The sequence below is a fragment of the Pan troglodytes genome, chromosome 4 (genome assembly GCF_028858775.2).
Source record: "Pan troglodytes isolate AG18354 chromosome 4, NHGRI_mPanTro3-v2.0_pri, whole genome shotgun sequence".
NCBI classification, from domain to species: domain Eukaryota; kingdom Metazoa; phylum Chordata; class Mammalia; order Primates; family Hominidae; genus Pan; species Pan troglodytes.
In genome coordinates this window covers 171,711,044-171,731,672 of record NC_072402.2, presented here as the reverse complement: position 1 = coordinate 171,731,672, position 20,629 = coordinate 171,711,044, and the positions used below count along the sequence as shown (strand labels likewise).

At 44.3% G+C, this 20,629-nt stretch overlaps 1 protein-coding gene across 1 annotated transcript in view; it reads right to left on the bottom strand.

The window, feature by feature from the left end:
• Nucleotides 1–20,629, bottom strand: part of NSG2 (neuronal vesicle trafficking associated 2) — a 63,661-nt gene that overhangs the window by 27,187 nt on the left and 15,845 nt on the right. The window contains exon 3 of the mRNA XM_518109.8: nt 17,758–17,841. Within this exon, the coding sequence (XP_518109.3) occupies nt 17,758–17,841 (84 nt within the window). The remainder of the gene's footprint in view (nt 1–17,757; nt 17,842–20,629) is intronic.

The following is a 20,629-nucleotide window of genomic DNA, read 5'->3' as shown; positions in this document are numbered from 1 at the left end:
GGAAACTTCAGCTGTATGTCAGCACCCTGGGAACATTAAATTGTAGGCCACGTCTTGTACTTCCATGAATCATCCATACCATCTACCCCAAGGCTCCGGACATGGAAGCTACTGTGTAAACACTTATTGACTGAATGGGGCCACTCGAAAAAATTGCTGAAGGGAGTTACAATTAAGAGAATGGCAATGGGTGCATTTCTAAATGTAATCTTTCAAAGCTTCAGACAGGTGGTCGGGCACAAATGAAATTTATTTGTACGTTAATTCTTCACATATTTACTGAAAACTACCCACATCCTTCCAAATGCTAAGATGATTTTGTGGGTTAATTCTGTTTTTAAAAAATATATAAAGAAACAGATTATTTCTCTACTGTCAAATTTTCCAGGACATGGAGAAAGAAAAATGCATGTACATTCTCTCTCTCTTTTTTTTTTTTGAGTCGGAGTCTCACTGTTGCTCAGGCTGGAGTGCAGTGGTGCCATCTTGGCTCACTGCAAGCTCTGCCTCCCGGGTTCATGCCATTCTCCTGCCTCAGCCTCCCAAGTAACTGGGACTACAGGTGCCCACCACCACATCTGGCTAATTTTTTGTATTTTTAGTAGAGATGGGGTTTCACCTTGTTAGCCAGGATGGTCTTGATCTCCTGACCTCATGATGTGCCTACACATTCTTTTTTAAAAAATGCTTGTACATTCTTTTTACAGAGGCAGAATGACATTAATACCAGACCTGATGAAGACAGCACAAAAAGTAAATCTCAACACAACCTCACAATATTAATGAAGCAAAAATTTTAAATACAGTAATGTATTAGCAAACAGAACTCCATGGTACACCATGACCAAATGAGGACATGTAAGAATGGCTTAATATCTGAAAATATATTAGTATAATTTACCATAATGCCAAGTCAAAGAAGACAAACCATATCACCATGTCCATAAATGCAGAAAGGGTATTTGGGGGGGAAAAAAACATCAAAATGTAAATGCTAAAACACTAGAAATAGCAAATCTGAAAGTACTGACCACTGCAATTAGACAGGAAAATGACATCAGGAGTCTAAAAATTGCAAACAGGAAATAACATAAGAAAACTAAATATCAGAAAAAGAGGAGCAATATTAGAATTACAGGCAGATGGAACAATTGTATATTCTTTGTAAACATAAAGAATCAAAATTTTAAAGAAATTATTAGAAATAAGAGAAGTTGGTAACTGGTGGCAAATAAATATACAAAATTCAAAAGCATTTTTATTAAGTATAAATAATACCCAGTTAAAAAACAACGAAAGAAAAGATTCCTTGTACAATATCAACAACAACAAAAAAAACAGGTAAAATACTTCAGAATAAATTTAACAAGAACTGCAAAAATGATCTTACAGCTCAACTGAAAGTGATGAAAGTCTTCAACAGATGCAATCTTGCTTCTAGATAGAAAATCTCAATATTTTAGGCCAGGCGTGGTGGCTCACATCTGTAATCCTAGCACTTTGGGAGACCAAGGCGGGCGGATCACCTGAGATCAGGAATTTAAGACCAGCCTGGCCAATATGGTAAAACCCCATCTTTACTAAAAAATACAAAAATTAGCCAGGTGTAGTGGCGCGTGCCTGTAATCCCAGCTACTCAGGAGGCTGAGGCACAACCATCACTTGAACCCGGGAGGTGGAGGTTGCAGTGAGCCAAGATCACACCACTGTACCCCAGCCTGGACGACAGAACAGACTCTGTCAAGAAAGAAAAGAAAGAAAGAAAGAGAGAAAGGGAAAGAAAGAAAGGGAAAGAAAGAAAATCTCAATATTTTAAAGACGTAGCATCTCCTCAAATTGAAATCTATAAATTTAGTAATCCAAGTAAACAGTAACAGTAGTAAAATATCCACATACATATGGTTATATATAATAAGGTTAATTTATATATAGGGTTATATATAACATTATATATATATATAACATATATAAATATATATATTTACCTGCAAAAGTGAAATGCAAGAATGGGTAAGGAGTGAAAGGAATGAGAGAAGAATAATTTACACAGATATAAAGATGTGTAACAAAGCTGTAACTGAAAGAATTTGGTATACAATAACAAAAAACAGTCAGTTCAATAGAAGAAAAGAGAGAACAGAAGTAGACTGAAACCCATATGGAAATGCAGTAGCTTTTTTAAAGGTTGTATGTCAAGTCAGAGAGGGAAAAGATTAATAAATGATCTTAGAACACCTGACAAACTGCCATTCAAAAACAAATAAACTTGGATTCCCAGCTTGCTCTTCACACAGAGACAAATTCCAAATGAATCAAAATTGTAACATATAAAACACAATCATAAAAGCACCAGAAGAAAACATAAATTTAGGGTGGGAGATGGCCTTAATTTTTAAAGTCAAATGTATCAATATTTTCCCTCATGCCTTGTGGAGTCCATGATTAATTTGAGTTAAAGCAAAAGTTAGAAATATTGTAGAATGAAAAAAGCAGTTACACCATAAACAAAACCAAAAGGCAAAGGACGACTGAGGAAATAACAAACAAGGGAGAAAAACTAAGTCTGTAGCTTTGGGAGGTAGCAACACAAATCAGGAGGAAGGAACAAATGGTCCAGCCAGATAAGAATTTTTCCAGAAAAGAACCAATGATCAAACAGGCAATAATAACCCAAAAAGAAGCTCAAACTCACTGATAATGAAAGATGTGCATGGCCAGGCATGGTGGCTCACGCCTGTAATCCCAGCACTTTGGGAGGTTGAAGCAGGCTGATCACAAGGTCAGGAGTTCCAGACCAGCCTGGCCAACATGGTGAAACCCCGTCTCTACTAAAAATACAAAAATTAGCTCGGTGTGGTGGCAGGCGTCTGCATTCCCAGCTACTCAGGAAGCTGAGGCAGGAGAATCGCTTGAGCCCGGGAGGTGGAGGTTGCAGTGAGCTGAGATTGCACCACTGTACTCCAGCCTGGGCGACAGAGCAAGACTCCATCTAAAAAAAAAAAAAAAAAAAAAAAAAAAAGAGAGAGAGAAAGAGAGAGAAAGACATGCAGACTTCAAGAGGAAGGGCCATTTCCTACCTATCAGATGGGTAGGACTTAGAGTTGGTTAAAACCTGGTGCCAGCACACGGGGAGGAGCAGCTCACGCTTAGGCACTGTTGGGGGAGTATAGACTGGTGGAACATATTTGGAAGGTAATTTGGCAAAATTTATTAATTAAAATGGAAGGTGTATATACCCTCTGGCAAGGTTTTTAAGATTGAAGACTCTCATGCCCTCCACTTACACTTGCAGAACATATGAAAGGGGTGTGCGTGTGCATGTGTGTGTGTGCGTGTGTCTTAGTCCATTTGGGCTGTTATAAGAAAATACCATAGACTGGATAGCTTAGAAACAACAGACATTTATTTCTCACAGTTCTGAAAGTTGAGAGACCTAAGATGAAGGCACCAGGAGATTTGGTATCTGGGATGGGCCCACTTTCTGGTTCATAGATGGTGCCTTCTATCTGTGTCCTCACATGGTGGAAGGGTAGATCAAGCTTCTTGGGGCCTCTGTTATAAAGACACTAAGCCCATTCATGAGAGCTCCACCCCCGTGACCTAATCACTTCCCAAAGGCCCCACCTCCTAATAACTAATATGAACTTGGGGGTTAGCATTTCAACATCGGAATTTGTGGGAAAACACAAACATTCAAACTGTAGTAGTGCGTGTAGTTCACTGGAAGGAGGTTCGCTGCAGCTTGATTTCAGCAGCAGAAGGCTGAAAGCTAGAACAATCGTGGACTAATTGAGAAAGATGATGAAACATCCTCTGTCTACAACCATTAACAGGAAGAAAAAGGATCTCAATGTGCTGATGTGGAAAGATCTCTGAGATATATTATTAAGAGAAAGAAGCAAGGTACAAGAGAATGTGTATACAATGGTTACATTTGAAAAGATGAATGAGGAAATCAAGTTTAAGTGTGTGTGTGTGTGTGTGTGTGTGTGTGTGGTGTGTGTGCATGTACTGTACATATAAGACCTTTAGGAAATGTCCCTGGATGAGATCATAGGAACACAGGAAGCTGCTCCTGGACTAACAGAACTTTCTGCAATGATGGAAATGTTCTCTAAATTTGAGCTGTCCCATATGGTAGTCACCAGGCTCACATGGCTACTAAGTACTTGAAATGTGGCTAGTGTGATAGAAATTAAACTTTAAATTGTATTTTGTTTTGACCAATTTAAATGTATATAGCCACAGGTGGCTAGGGGCTTCCAATTTGGACAGCACAGATGTAGACAACAGATATTTTTTGTGAGAACTATGAAGGAGGGAAAGGGAGACTTTAATTTCTCAGTGAATGCCTTTCTGTACTGTTGGAATGTTGTGCATTTGTATGTTATTCTTATTTTAAAACAAAGGTTACTGACCACCTACTGTATTCAAGGCCCCAGAATGTATAGGCATACGGGGCTATAAAACTGAATCAGGCAGTTTCTGTCCTCAAGAGCCCAGGCTTTCATAGCACCAGAAAAACGCAGGAAAGGAAATAACTGCATGAAGGAGGGAAAGATGACCAATTCTGCCCAGTGATTAAGGTCCCAGAAAGGAAATGGTCAGTCCTTTCTGAAAATGAGGAAGAGAGGTGCGGCTACTAGGAAAGGAGGTGATGTCCCAGCCAGTTTTATGAGATGAATAGGTGGCCACCAGACTGTGGGGAGAGAAAAGCATTCAGAGTAGAAAGAACAGCTAAGCGGAGGAGTAAAGATGAAATCGGGTCCAGTGTGTCGAGAATTCGACAGGTAATTTAGCTTGTTCGGAGGAGACTGAAGAGATGAGCAAGAGACAGGCTCGAGAGACCAAGTATAGCAGGCGAAGGAGTTCAGATTTTACCCTAATGATCAAGAGAAGCCCCAGAATGGTTTGAAGCAGGGAAAGGAAGTGATTGCCTGTGAGTTTCAGAAGAGACACACTCTGACTGTGGCTTGACATGTCAAAACCGAAGAGAGGAGCTGGAAATGAGAAGGGCAGTTGAAATATCTGCAAGATTTATTTTTATCCTCCTTTATACAAAAAATAATAAAGCTATTTATAGACCTAAAATTGCATCAAGTACATTTTGCTTTGTGCACAAAACAATCATATTGGGTCTGTTTAGGGTTGTGCAGTATCGCACCTCCTGTGGCCATCTCATTTTTTTATTGAGCTTCCTACAACCTTGAGAAGTCTTTTTGTCTTTACCTTTTCTAATTTTTCTAAGGCTTCAAATCTCTGGGAGATTGCTAGGATAAGACACTGAAATACTGAACAAATCTGACTTATCCTTGGTGGCGTGACTATGGTTTGATTTCTGGTTTTAGACCCAGCGAACATGCTGGTAAATCCTAGAGCAAGGTTTCTCAGCATTTGGGGCTGGACAATGCTTTGTTGTAAGGAGCTGTCCTATGTATCATAGGGTGTTTAGCTGCATCTCTGGCCTCTACCCACTAGAGACCAATAGCATCCCCACCCCCAGCTGTGACAACCAAAACTGTCTCCAGATATTGCCAAGTGTCCTCTGAGAAACAAAATTACCTCTGACTGAGAACGATTGTTCCAGGCCTCTTAGGGATGAACTCACCCAACTACCTCATTTTACAGATGGGAAAACTGAGGCCCAAAGATTGAGACCAGAGACCAGGTTTCTTGACTCAGTTTGGAGATTCTTTTAGAAATTAGAAATTTTTTTTTTCTTAGTCTCAGAGAAATGCAATATAAAATAAAGTTGGAGTTTTCATTCAAGTCAGTTTCATTAACTAAATATTCATTTATATTTAGCTTTTTTTCTCTCTCTCTTCGTCTCTCTTTTTTTCCCTGTCTCATATCTTGTACATGATTCAGCCTCGAATTTCTGTTTAGTAGCCTGGTTTTCAAGCCACAAATGCTACCCAAATTAATGACAATACTTTTTTAAAGACTATGAAAACACCTACCCTCCCTACTTGTAGCATTTTCATTTTTCATTTGCTCCCAGTGAAAGAAGTTAAGGGGAATGTGTCCCGTCTATTTTAGGGGCTACTGCATGCCGGGCGCTGTGCTAGCCACATCCCAAGCACCATCATCACAATGGCTCTCTCAATTGGTGGGCACTGGCATCCCCATTTTACAGAAGTAAAAACTGAGGCTGATGGAAGTGAGGTGACTTGCCCAAGGTCACACAGTCCAGTGAGTTATAGAACTAACATTCAAACCAGGTCTGTCAGATTGCAAAGTAAAACTGGGTTCAGGTTGTCAAGATTAGAATGAATGAATGCTGATCACCCAAGTGAGGGTTGAAACCCCTTAAAGAACCAAATTCCCTCCCAGTTACTTGGATCACAGAGCTGAGCGCTCAGCATCCCCAGGAGGAAGCGAGGCCTACATGGCAGTTGCTATAACAACTCATTTTCTTATAATTATAGAACCTATTGGCAACATGAAAAGCTGCACATACAGTCATCTTATTAGGGCCTTCTTCTGACAGTTCCAGGAGCTTAAACATCATCAATTTTTTAAGAATCACATTTAATATAATCATGCATTGCAGGAGCAAAGGCCCAGAGAGCGAGGAAGCCAGGAGATGAGCTCTCCCACCTTGTGACTGGGATTGCGGAGCAGGTGGCATGACAGACCCTGGGGAAAACGGCATCTCTTTCTTGGGAAATTGTTGCTTCTCTTTTTCCCTTTTGGATCAACGCATTTCAGGACTCGGCCAAACAGTGTATTTAAAGAGAAAAAAGAGGACGAGAGAGCCAACGCAAAATTAACCTAACACTCGGCAAATAACAGGGATCTGCAGCAAAATTTTAGTATTCTTGCAACCACATTTCAGTTTAGCTTAATTTAGCCAATTCCCCAAATGTGCAGGGTTTCCCAATTTGGAAGATGGTATAAAAGAATATACGTGTATGCATGCACACACATACACATAACCACACGTCGGTGCACATACCCCTCTGGGTCAGAAAATCCCGACTCTGCCCCCTTATTGGCTGTATGACCCCGAGTGGCTTAATTAATCATGCTGATCCCCAGCTTTCTCATCCGTATATTAAAAATATGCCTATTTCATGAGTTACAATAAAGATAAAATGGGAAATGACTCACAGGCTATCTGGCACATAATAGAAGTTTAATAAAATAAAGCTGTTATTATTTATTACTGCAAATAATTATTTTTAAAATGTTGTTTTACTTTCTGTATCTTCCTTTTATTACTCCAACCAAGGATTTGAGAAACCTTTAGGAAGCCCTCTTTTCAGTGGCACCTTCAGCAATCCAGCCAGGTAGCAGAACTCTAGGAAAGCCGATGTGCCATCTCAGCAGTGAGGTGCAGGAAGAGAAGGAAAAGTTGTAATGCTAGGAACCTAGGACTTCCAGGTGTGAAAGTGGGGAGTCAAGGACCAGTTCCAGGGGAGATGAGCTCTAAGCGGGGTCTCCAAGCAGAAAACATGGATGGCAATGGAGGCAGAGGACACTGCATGGGCAATGCTGGAAGTGTGAAAAGGCATGGCAGTTTTGCAGTGCTATGAGAGCCCCAGAACACTGGGAGTGTAGGAAGGCAGTGGCAGAGGGACAGGAACCAGCAGCAAGGCCCACCTTTGGAAGAGCCTGCAGTGCCGTACTAAGGACATCACACTGCAGCCCCTAGGAAGCAGGGAGACATCGCAGATTTCTCAAGCAGGAGAGTGATCTCATGACGTAACCTGGTTTTTCTCATATTGCGTGAAGGGGTGGGACAGAGATGGAGAGCTGGGAGCTGGCGCAGTGGAAAGGGTAAGCCAAGAGGAGCAACTGAGCTACGGCAGCGTCACCTGGGATGGAGGCCCACAGGTACCAGGCGTAGCTTCCCACTGGAGACCCAAGCTAGGTGGCAGCATCCATCTAGCAAGAGACCTCCCTCCCCAGAAATGAAACTACCATGCAGCTACAAGAGGAAGCTCACGTTTATCGAGCCACAGTGGAACAACTGTGTTAGCTTACATTGCCTCACTTAGGCCTCGCACTAGGTCTATGAGGGAGCCTTCAGCCACCCATTTTGCAGATTGGGAAACGCAGGTTCAGAGAGCTGAAATGACATGTTCCAGTTCACAAACCCATGGGATCAAACCCCTAACCCATGTGTTTCTTCCATATCGCCTTTCCACAGTGGTGTGCTGAGAGACCAGCTCTTGGGGGGAGACGAGGAGATTTGTAGCCTTTGCTGATTTCCATGGTGTAAACACTCCCACCATGATTGATTTCAAGCTTCCAACAGTTTCACAACTGGCTTGCAAACTTGGAAGAATCAGCTCTCAGGAGTGGGTGTGAGTTACTCCAGCCCACCCCTGCAGGAGTCCCATAGGAAACAAGAGTGCTCACTATACCCTAGAAGTCTTCTTCTACACTATGTTTATTAACAAGTGACTTGCTTTATTGCAGCATTTACTTAACAATATTTGTTTGGATCAATGAGAATGTAAAGCCGGTAATAAAAGCCCATCCTTTTGCGATGGGGTGGTCATTGAATCACCCCGTCTCTCATCAAACCCTATGCACATTCCTCCTAAGGCAGCACAATGTGTGTTTTCTGTCTCAGAGGAATGTTTCGTTAAAAAATTAAGCCACGATTGCTTTGCAACTATCAATTAATAACAGCATACATTTTTGAAGGTCATTCTAATAGTACACTCACAAAGCCAGGCGAAAGCACCTGGACAAAAACATAGGCCAGCATCTTCAGTCTGATTTTCAATAAAACCCTGGCCAGAAGTGAAATAATAAACATGAAACACTCTGGCAGCCTTTCTCCACCAAGTCCTCATGTGCAAATTCTTTCCATGCCAAATAATGACTCTGCTCCTAACCCAGCAGGCAGTGTTTTTAATAACTTGCCTAAAAATGTTCCTCAAAATGTAAAAGAAAGAGAGAGCAATAAAAACCAAGACAACAGATAATAAAGTAAAATCGCTTATCTCCATTTGCTGCTGTCAGCAAATATTAGAATCCCATGGAATGAAGGCCCTGGAGTTTTGATGAAAAATTGGTAGAAGCAAATGGTGAAGCTAGAAATGTTGTCTAACTTCTTAAGAATGTGGCATCAGGAAGAGAGTTATGAGGATGTGTTATCAGCAAGAGTTCAGAAGAAAAGATAGGGCCCTGATTTTAAATAAAGATACTGGAAATGAGGCAACCAGAGCTGTTGATGTGATCGATGTGGAGTTTCTTGGTCAGCCATACGGATTTTTTTTGTTTGCTCATTCACCTCCTTATGCATTCATTCATTCATTCATTCATTCATTTGAGACAGGATCTCACTCTGTTTCCCAGGTTGGAGTGCAGTGGCACAATCCGGCTCACTGCAGCCTCAACCTCCCAGGCTCAGATGATCCTCCTGCCTCAGCTTCCTGAGCAGCTGGGACCACAGGCATGCATAACCACATCCAGTTAATTTTTTGCATTTTTTGTAGAGATGGGGTTTTGCCATGTTGCCCAGGCTGGTCTCAAACTCCTGGGTTCAAGCAATCCTCCCACCTTGGCCTTCCAAAGTGCTAGGATTACAGGTGTGAGCCACCACACCCAGCCTTATTCATTTATTAAGGGCATTTTTTACTGCTTCATCCGGCCAGGTGCTGGCTAGCTTCTTAGGGTACAGAGACCAAAAAACACCATTCCTGCCTCAAAGAGCTCCTGGTCCAGTCAGCAGGAGACCTAGTAGGTAACTCACTGATGCCAACTCTGTTTAATTGGTACTAGAATGGAGGGTCCTATAGGACATGCAGGAACCCAAAGGACAGGCTTTGCATGTCAGTGCAAGCAACACTGCACAAGGCCCAGGCCATGTGCATTTGGTGTTGAGGGATGAATAGGGAGATGGCCCCATGGCAGGCAGGAAAGACAATTCAGCTAGGAGGGACGACACAGACAAAGGCAGGGAGACATCCAATGGACAGGATCATGAGGGAAGGGCCAGTGCTTCTGGGAGGTGGATGCACCTATGGGAGAGGCAGGTAAGCAGTGGAGGCACAGGAATGCCACTGTGGGTCATGTGCTCTAGAAGGGGAGGAGAAAGGACTGGGGCTGCTGAGGAAAGGGGCCAGGGATCAGGGAGAGGGCTGGGACAGGTGGTGATGTGGGTTGAACCAGAGTGTTGGAGTGAGAACAGAGAAGAAAGGACAGTCACTAGAGACTTCCAGAGGGAGAGGGGCCTAGCTCTATGGCTGCTAGGTGCAGCGGCCAGCACTGAGGAGGCTGGTTTCTGCGCTTCTCCCTGCTTCTTCTCCTGTTAGTGTTGGAGGGAATGTGAGCAGGGTTGAGGCTTGAGACAGGGAGCCAAGGCCCCCATTTCTTGGCCCTAGATTATAAAAGGAAAGGAGAAGGAGCCTCTGGCAGGTAAGTGAGCTCAGCAGCATCCTTAGGAGCCATTCCTGTGTAGCCGGGGATCCCCTTCCATTTGAGCAACCTTCCCTGACCCTGTCTACCCGGGCAGGTGGCCCAGCTGCACAGCCTCCAGGGTGTGGACCTCAGATGGCTCGCTCTGCCTCTCTGAGCCTGTGTTCCTCATATGCAAGTGGAGTAACAATCCCGCCAGCCTGACGTGCTGGGACCATTCAGCGGGGTAGTGCACATAAAGTGCTAGCCACAGGCAGGAGCCCAAAGAGTGGAATGGATCGGTGAGCGGATGAAACAGCAAAAAATCCACACCTTCTAATGTTAGCCTGAAACTTCAACTGGGGTTTTATTTTTGTTTTACTTGTTGCTGTTTGTTTTAATAATAGCCCACTGACACTGGTTCTTTTGTTGTTGTTGTTGTTGTTACTGAGTCTTGCTCTGTCGTCAGGCTGGAGTGCAGTGGTGCAATCTCAGCTCACTGCAAGCCGCACCTCTCGGGTTCAAGCAATTCCCCTGCCTCAGCCTCCCAAGTAGCTGGGACCTATAGGTGCGTGCCACCACACCAGGCTAATTTTTGTATTTTAGTAGAGACGGTGTTTCACCATGTTGGCCAGGATGGTCTCCGTCTCCTGACCTCGTGATCCACCCACCTTGGCTTCCCGAAGTGCTAGGATAACAGGCATGAGCCACTGGTTGTTTAAAAAGGACTGACCCTCTCATTTCCAGTTCTTGGTCCCACCTCGTTTTAATGAGAGAATGGTGAGCTCTGGTCCCTTTGGGCTAAGGTGTCCCTCCCACTGCAGCTTCTCCCCACTGGATGTGCTCTAGGTCTGGACTGCAGGCATTCCCAGGATCCTTCCCAAGTGCCTACACACCCTCCAGTCTGAGCTGGCCCTGGCCAGAGCCTAATGAGGCAGATTCTCTGAATGCTGGATCAGGGTGTGGGGTCAGGGATGCTCCTGAGACCATCCCAAGAGACAGGGCCCACAATGCAACACACCCAAAGCCTGCTCCATGCCAGGCCAGTGCTGGGAACTGGGAACACAGAGATGCACCAGACACCTCCCTGCCCTCCAGGGATCAGAAGCTAGAGGGGGCTGCAGGTGCAGGATAGGCCAGGCAGAGGACAGTGGGAAAGGAGGCCTCATGACCCTACAGAGCCCAGAGGAGGCCCCAAATCCAGCTAGAGGATCAGGAAGGGGTCCCAGAGTTGCTGACTCCAGGAAGACCACAGCTGAGAAGCTGCACAGAATGTTTCTCATCTGATCCACACATTTGTTAGCTCCTTCAGGGCAGAGGTTTTGTTTTATCCATTTTTGTATCTCCCAGCAACAGGCATTGAGCCCAGGCCAGAACCAATATTAATAATGACAAAGAAGAAAAGGGAGGGAGACCAAGAAGGAAGGAAAGAAGGCAGGAAGGTCACAGCTTGGCCAGGACAATGGCAGGGTGACATCAAGTTGTGGCAGAGAGAATGGGATATGGAGCCATGAAGCTGGGTTCTTGCTTTGTTCTGACATTTCCTGGCTAAGTGACCTTGGGAAAATCACCTCACTTCTCTAAGCATTAGTTTCCTCACCTGTAAAATGGGGATAATAAAAGTACCTACTTCCCAAGATTGTTGTTAGGCTGAAAAGTAGATGTAAAAGCATATTTAAGACATTATTATTATTCGTCTTATAACTGAAGTACTAAAAAATAGCCCACGAAAAAAATGACCAGACGGGGCATGATGGCTCACACCTGTAATCCCAGAACTTTGGGAGGCCGAGGCAGGAGGATCGCTTGAAGCCAGGAGTTCAAACCAGCCTGAGCAACAAAGTGAGACCCTATCTCTACCAAAAAAAGAAAAACCTTTTTAAATTATTCGAGCATGGTGGCTTGTGCCTGTAGTCCCAGCTCTTTGGGAGGCTAAGGTGGGAGGATCACTTGAGCCTGGGAGGTCAAGGCTGCAGTGAGCCATGATCATGCTAGTGCACTCCAGTCTTGGTGACAAAGTAAGACCTTGTCTCAAAAAAAAAAAAAAAAAAAATGGCCTACCTTTACCAACAAGCAAACACGTGCCTCCAGGAATCACTGTGGGAAGCCAGAGACCACCCATGAATCCTGACAATGAACTGGCTACCCCTTGAAATGTTCCTCCAGGTTCTCCCAGTCACATTCCCAGGGAGAAAAGCCTGCAAAGAGAGGCCCAGAGCCCAACCAACAAACAAAATCCAGCTAATTAGACAGGAAGCTAAGAACACAAGAGGAAGAAAAAGGATATAAATAGGAAAAAAAGAAAATGATAATTTATTAAGCCCCTAGCGTGCACCAAAGACAGACTATTCATTATTATTGTCTGGTTTTATTAATGAAAAGTTGGGAACTTGGGAGTGGAGAGATTTTTCCCAAGGTCATGAAGCTAAGATATGGCAAAGCCAAGATCTAAGATGCCTAGGCGAGCCTAGCCTCAAACCCAGGTGTCTCCCTGGAGGACAGCTGTGCCTCTCCACAGCTTAGCACCAATGACTTCCAAATCCAAACTCAGCTCCAACTCACAGACGAACCTGGAAACAACCAGGCCTGGCAGCATAGCTAGGTGCATAAGCACCTTCCAGAGCCTCAGTACCCTCCTCAGCACCAGCATCTTCCATAGCACCAACAACCTTCAGAGCACCAGTAACCTTTAGAGCACCAGCACTCTCCTTGGCACCAGCTCCCTCCATAGCACCAGGATCACCATGATACAAGCACCCTCCACAGCAGCAAGATCACCATCACACCAGCACCCTCCACAGCACCAGGGTCACCGTGACATCAGCACCCTCCACAGCACCAGGATCACCTCCATAGCACCAACACCTTCCACAGCACCAGCACCCTCCATAGCACCAGGATCACCATGACACCAGCACTCTCCATAGCACCACGATCACCATGACACCAGCACCCTCCATAGTACTAGCACTTTCCACAGCACCAGGATCCCCATGACACCAGCACCTTCCACAGCACCAGCACCTTCCACAGCACCAGGATTCCCACGACACCAGCACCTTCCACAGCACCAGCACCTTCCACAGCACCAGCACCTTCCATAGCACCAGGATTCCCATGACACCAGCACCTTCCACAGCACCAGCACCTTCCATAGCACCAGAATCACTATGACACCAGCACCCTCCATAGCACCAGCACCTTCCATAGCACCAGGATCACCGTGACACCAGCACCCTCCATAGCACCAGCACCTTCCATAGCACCAGGATCACCGTGACACCAGAACCCTATATAGCACCAGCACCTTCCACAGCACAAGGATCACCAGGAAACCAGCACCCCCAACATGACACCAGCACCTTCCACAGCACAAGGATCACCAGGAAACCAGCACCCGCAACATGACACCAGCACCTTCCACATCACCAGCACCTTCCACAGCACCAGGATTCCATGACACAAACACCCACCACAGCGCCAGCACCATCCATAGCAAAATCAGTTTTAGAGAACCCCTTGCTCTCAGATTAAGAAAGGAGGGTTTTCTCTGCATTTTCCCATTTTCTCACATAACCCTGATGAAAATATTTCAAGTCTGTGGCCCTTTACGATGACTGCAGGGCCTCCTTAGTTTCAGAAATGACAAAAATTCCAGGCAATTCTTTCAGCTCATCTTTCTCTATTCATCTCTCCCCACCCTGCTCCCTTCTTTTCTCTCTCACAGAATAATTGCCATGAACTGCTTTCTCCAGGTTAATTTTGAAATTCAAATCACAAGCTGTCCCAGATCCATGAAGGGATTGGAATGAGAAGGGGTGCACCTTTGCAGTTTCCAAGGTTCCCTCAGCCCCGGGCAATATATCTGCAGGGTGACCCAGTGACTGTGTAACAGCACCAAGCTCTCTAACTGTAAATTCCCTGACTCCAGCCCTAGTTCTCCAGTGGAAATCTCCATCCTGAGCTCCAAACCTATTAGTTCCAAGGGTGGCCAGACCACCTGTCTTCCCCCTCCCCACCCATGGTCTCCAGGCACCTCACACTCAGAGCATCCCCCCAGCTCCCTACCTCAGTGGCAGGTAGACAAGCCAAACACCAAAGAGTCCCCCAGTGCCCTTCCTCCAACCAGGAGCAAGTCCTGTAAATTCCACCTCCATAACAGCCCCTCCCTGGATCATGAGCCCCAGCCAGCTTACTCAGCTCAGACCCTCAGACTCTTCTTAATTACCTCCACGCCTCCTCCCTAGCCTCCCTGCATCCACCTCTGCACCTGCAGGTGCATCCTTCATGGGGCCCAGAAGGAGCTCTCTTTAAGAAAGTGAAAAACCAGGCTAATTAATTCTTGCAGCTTTACATAAGCATAAGAGAATCTGCTCCATTCCTCCCATTTTGCTTCAAGTGCAGGTCCCCCTCTGCCCATGCCTGACAGGGCTGACAGAGGGCTGCCCCTGAACCACAAAGCCCTTCTTTCCTGACCCCCAGGACTAATTGAGTCAAACTGCGTGGGGGTGGAGAACTTCTACAGGCCTTGGTCCCTGACCCAGCACCCTTTTTCTCTTAGCTGACTCATTTCTGTTCTACCCAGCAGTTACCTACTGCAGGCATCATGGCTGAGCAGAGAGGCCGCCAGGCCCTGGCTCTGCCACTTGCTGGTGGGTCAGCATGTTATGTCACCTCTCGGAGCCATAGGGGATTATATCAATCTCTCACATAGATATGAAAAAGTAGCCACATCACCAAAAGTTGTCAAACAAGACAAAAAAAAATATAGCCCTATATCACTGCTAATAACACAGCCATAGACAGCATTTTAATATTAATACATTTATTTGTAATTTTTCATAGCTCCAATCCTAGAAAGCATACAATCTTAATCTCTATTTTACTCACTCAACATTCTCTCTTTAAGTATTTGCCCAAATTATTGCACTTCACAGCCATCATTTCAAATGACTGCTGGATAAAGGATAATTTCATTAAAAATGCCTAACACTCTATCTGTTTTTTTTTTAAAAAGCACACTTAAAAATAATTCTCATTTTTGTCTGATTATTGAAATAATTAAGTGCACATTGCATAAAATTTGGAAAGCATAGAGAAGTAAAAATTAGATGAAAGTATCTCATAAACATATAATTTAGAGAAAACTACTCTCTGAGGAAAAAAAGGTAATTCTTAAGAAACTGTAAAGTAGTTCATCATATGGATGTGTTCTCATTTATGAAATCACAAGAAAGTTGTTGAAAGTCTAGTTTCCAATACTTTAATTTTATAGATAGTACTGCAGCAAACATTCTTACATGTGAACCTGGGAATATTTCTTGTGATCTCTTGCCAGGAAGGCAGGTCAACTTGACCCCGTGGCCTGGTGCACCAAGATACCCCAGGCCTCTCCTGCAAGCTCTGTGCTCATTCATGCAGGTACCTGCTTATTGCTGCAAGTACTTGTACGCAGCTGGGTCTTGGTCCACTTTCACTGGGCCTGTGCTGTGTGGCAGACACTGAAAGTACAATAAAAAAGTAAGACCAGCCGCTGCTCTCCAAGAGGAGGGTGGCATCTAGGAAGTTCCACATTCCAGGGAATGCACACAGAGGGACCACACTCCTCCCCTGGGCCACATACGCAGCTGCTTCAGTATTGATTTAGTGGGGAGAAAAATAGTCAAAGACAAACAAACCCACATGTTTCTCCCCGCATACGCTTCAATTCCCAGATAACCAACCACGAGTCATGTTCACTTTCAAAGCTCCCAGTCACAGTTGACATAAAAAGGCTACTATTACGCACTTATACAGATCCAAGTGCTTTGCATGTACTTTGTACTTCATCGTCATAGCAACCCTACTATTATCTCCATTTGATAAGTGAGGCTTAGTGACTCGCTTGTGGCCACACAGCTAGGATAAGGTGGAACCAAGGCTCAAGCCCAGCCAGGCTGCTGCATCATCCATCCACAGGACCACTTGTTCTACTGCCTCCAGGGCTGATTGTTTGCCTCCTAAATATTTGAGATCTGCCTGCATCTCTCCACCCACTGGCCACCCTTATCTGATCTGCCACAGTTTTTTGTGTGTTTTTTCACTTGAATGACTGCAGTAGCCTAATAGTGCCCCTCCATCCCCTTTCATCCACCACACTCCATTAGCCATGTAAAAGCCAGCATACTTTTTCTAAAACCCAAATGTAATCATGTCCCTTCTCTTCCTGAAGTCCTTCAAAGGCTTCCTGTTGCTTTTAGTATTAAACCCTAAATGCCTTCATACAGCCTTCAATGCTTGGAACTGTCTGCCCTCCGCCCACTTCTGCCTCATCTGTGTCTGCTCCCTGCACCCTCCTAGAGCCCGGCCTCACTGTCCTTATTTCTTTTTTTTTTTTTTTTTTTTTTTTTGAGATGGAGTCTTGCTCTGTCATCCAGGCTGGAGTGCAGTGGTGCGATCTTGGCTCACTGCAAGCTCTGCCTCCCTGGTTCACTCCATTCTCCTGCCTCAGCCTCCCGAGTAGATGGGATTACAGGCGCCCGCCACTACGCCCAGCTGATTTTTTGTATTTTTAGTAGAGGTGGGGTTTCACCGTGTTAGCCAGGATGGTCTCGATCTCCTGACCTCGTGATCCATCCGACTCAGCCTCCCAAAGTGCTGGGATTACAGGCGTGAGCCGCCGTGCCCGGCCCTCACTGTCCTTATTTCTATTCAGGGTTTCTATTTCTGTTTCTATTCAGGGTTGGGGCTAGCCTCCTTCCTGCCTCAGGGCCTTTGCACAAGCTGCACTCTCCTCAGCTGCCAGCACCTTGTACCTGCTTCATACCCACTTCCCCACCCACCTCAGCTCCTAAGTGACTTCCTCGGGGCATTCCCTGGGATTCCTCTTTCACACTCACAGAGAGTGCTTTGTGGATCCTTGATGCAATTCATCACAGCTAGCAACATATTCTCCAGTGCTCCTCGCGGCCCCTCCACCAAGAAATAGGAAGCCAACCATTAGGGTTTCACCACCAAGAAGCCAGCTTTTCTTCCCCCCACCTTTGTTTTTCTCATATTTGTTGCAACGAAGGACTAAAATATGAGTCACTTACTGCATTTCCATCACATTTCCTGGAGATAGTGATGAAAAAGCAGGAAGAAGGGAACAGGAGAAAGGAGAAGGAATAGAAGAGGCATTTATCAATTATGAGATTTATCAGAACATTCCAGAGTACACGAGAATATGATAGACCTCAGAGGCAGAGTTCTTGTTATTTGATTAAACTCAGTGGCCAGACTGTATGGCTTCAAGAAATCCTCCAGAAATAGCCTGCATCATTTCCCCACCCACAGCAGTACTTGCTCCAAGCACGAGGTGTGCTGAGCTGGCTGAAGCCAGCCTCTCCTTTACTCTTTCTATTACACCATCAAGAAACTGACCGTAAATTCAGCGATTTTCGGCACCCGGAACTTCCCTTTGTTCTTCTGTTCCGGCTGATATTCCGTTCTTGTCTTCACAATCACCTGAAAGAGTCAACCAGTGTGTTAGCATGCATGGAGACTTGAAACATTTTCCTTTCTTTTTTTTCAGTAACCAGAATTTATTACACATGACATAAAGATCAAAAAAATAAAGAACCCCCCTTCAAACACACGTAAGAGAAAATTCAAGTTACTCATAATACTTCCCCATTCCAACAGAGACAACCCTAGGTAACAATTTTGATTATACCTTTTTAGATATTTATATAGACTTATATATGTACATATTGTTATATATTTACTATTTGTGAAAATATATATTTTATGAGATGAATTCATACTTTATAGTTTATAACCTGCTTTTATCACACAACACTATATTTTTCTCCAATTTTCCAATGTAAACAAATATATCGTTGTATTTTGCCTTTTGGCATAGTATAACATTTCACCGCATGTGTGTACTGCAACTGATCTAATTAAACTTTAATTGTTACACGTTTAGGTTGCCTCCAGTTTTGGTTATATAAACAAGTTATGGGATTGTTTGTAACTCAAAGGATAAATGGAGGGGATGGAGGGGATAAATACCCCATTCTCCATGATGTGCTTCACATTGCATGCCTGTATCAAAATATCTCCTGTACCCCAAAAATATATATACCATGTACCCACAAAAATTAAATAAATAAATAAATACGTAAATAAATAAAATAAAATAGAAAGTTATGATGAAGATTCTGTTTCTAAGCCTTTGCACACACACTTAATTCCAATTTGATTTGGGGACTTGTGAGAAGAAAAATAGAAAGTTCTGTTGAATCTGTTGTATCATCTTATTTTTCTAAAGTCTGAATATTTTTGCAGAGGTGGTTAACATCTTATCAAGATATGCTGTCAACCTGACAAGACATTTATGTAACTCCATCCCACTGTGCAGGCAAAGTGAAAGAAAAAGAAACCTGACAGATAATCAATAACTATCGCCAAGTGCTGCAGTGCCATGAGGAACACAGAAGCTGTCTAAGCCTCAGGGTCTCATCTGTAAAATAGAGACAAATAATTCTAATCATATCCCTATTTTGTAAGGTTGCTTTGAGAGTTAAGTGAGATGATAATGAGCAATATTTTTGAACCACTTATTATATGCCAGAACTAGATCAAGCACTTCATATGCCTCACCTACCTATCACTACTATTTCCATTCTCCTAACAAGGAAACTCAAGCTCAGAGATGCTAAGTCACTTGTCCAGGGTCACACAGCTAAAATGAAGTAATCTTCTAACCATGATCATTCCTACTTCCCATTATGGCTCAAATTAACAGAATTTTCACTGAAAACGCCCACCAACCTTCCCTGGAGACAACAGTCAAGCGTATTAACTACAGCAAGAATTCTTCTATGAAGAATGTCCTTTAACATCTGTGAGGCATGTCATGGACTCAATGCAGCTCAAAAAGGAAGGGATAGGGACGGCACTACCATACATGGAACATCTACCAGGTGGTACCTAAACCCAACTAACCTATGGCTGGACTTATGGGGGTTAAGGAGGCCCTGGACCCCAGCCCATCAGCACCCCACCCTCTCTTACCTCTAGAACCCATTTCTGGATGGAAATTCTGCTGTTGTTTCCTGCCCTCTTTGCAGTCTGTTCCTCCAAACAACAAAAAGAGAGCCCCTGGCTTCCTTAAACAGGGAAGCAACACAGCCAAACATGGATGAGAGCTTACAGGGGGTTGGGGGCAGAAGGATGCTCTGTTATTTTTATTTTCTTCCTACCCGCTAGGCCAAAGAATAGGAAAACAGAAGCTCTTGTACCACAGATAAGAAAAATAATTCTCATACTTTGTGCATTTACTATATAGCAGGCATTGAGCATTTGGCATGCCTTACCTCACTTAATTCTACACTATAAAGCAGATACCAATATTGTCAATATTGTAGGGGAGTGTACAAGTGTGGGCTGAGTTCAAATCCTGGCTCCAGCACTTACTAGCTGGTGACCTTGGGTGAGTTGATGATGCCTTCTGTGTCTTGATTTTCTCATCTATAAAATGGGGAAATCACCATGACCACCTCGTTGGATTGTTGGGAGGCATAAATGAGTTGATGCAAGTTAGACGTTCAGAACATTAATCCAATAACATCTGGGTGCTATCACATTTTCTTCCATAGATATCTGAGGCAGCTGTAGAGTGGAGCCTTGCACCTGTCAGGCAGCAGTGTCACCCTACCTAGCCTATCAAGAGCAACACAAGGACTTCTCAGGAACATGGGCATTCAAGAATGCCCCCAACTTCCCTGCCTAAAAAAAAAAAAAAAAAAGTTTGGGGGCTGGGCACAGTGGCTCCCGCCTGTAATCCCAGCCCTTTGGGAGGCTGAGGCGGGTGGATCATGGGGTCAAGAGATCAAGACCACCCTGGCCAACATGGTGAAACCCCATATTTACTAAAAATTAAAAAAATTAGCTGGGCATGGTGGCACACACCTGTAATCCCAGCTACTCAGGAGGCTGAGGCAGGAGAATCGCTTGAACCCGGGAGGTAGAGGTTGCAGTGAGCCAAGATTGTGCCACTGCACTCCAGCCTGGCGACAGAGCAACACTCCGTCTCAAAAAAAGAAAAGAAAAGAGTTTTGGAAGATGAATAGAAGTTTCCTGGGTGGACAAAACAAGGGAAGACAGTCTCGGCAAAGTGTACCACAGAGCCAAAGAAACAAAAGCGAGAAATAGCACGTGATCTACAAGAACTTGCTTTGCTGGCATGTGAACTGCAATGCGAATACGAGAGTCGGAAGCTGATGTAAACAAAAGAGCAAATGGTAAA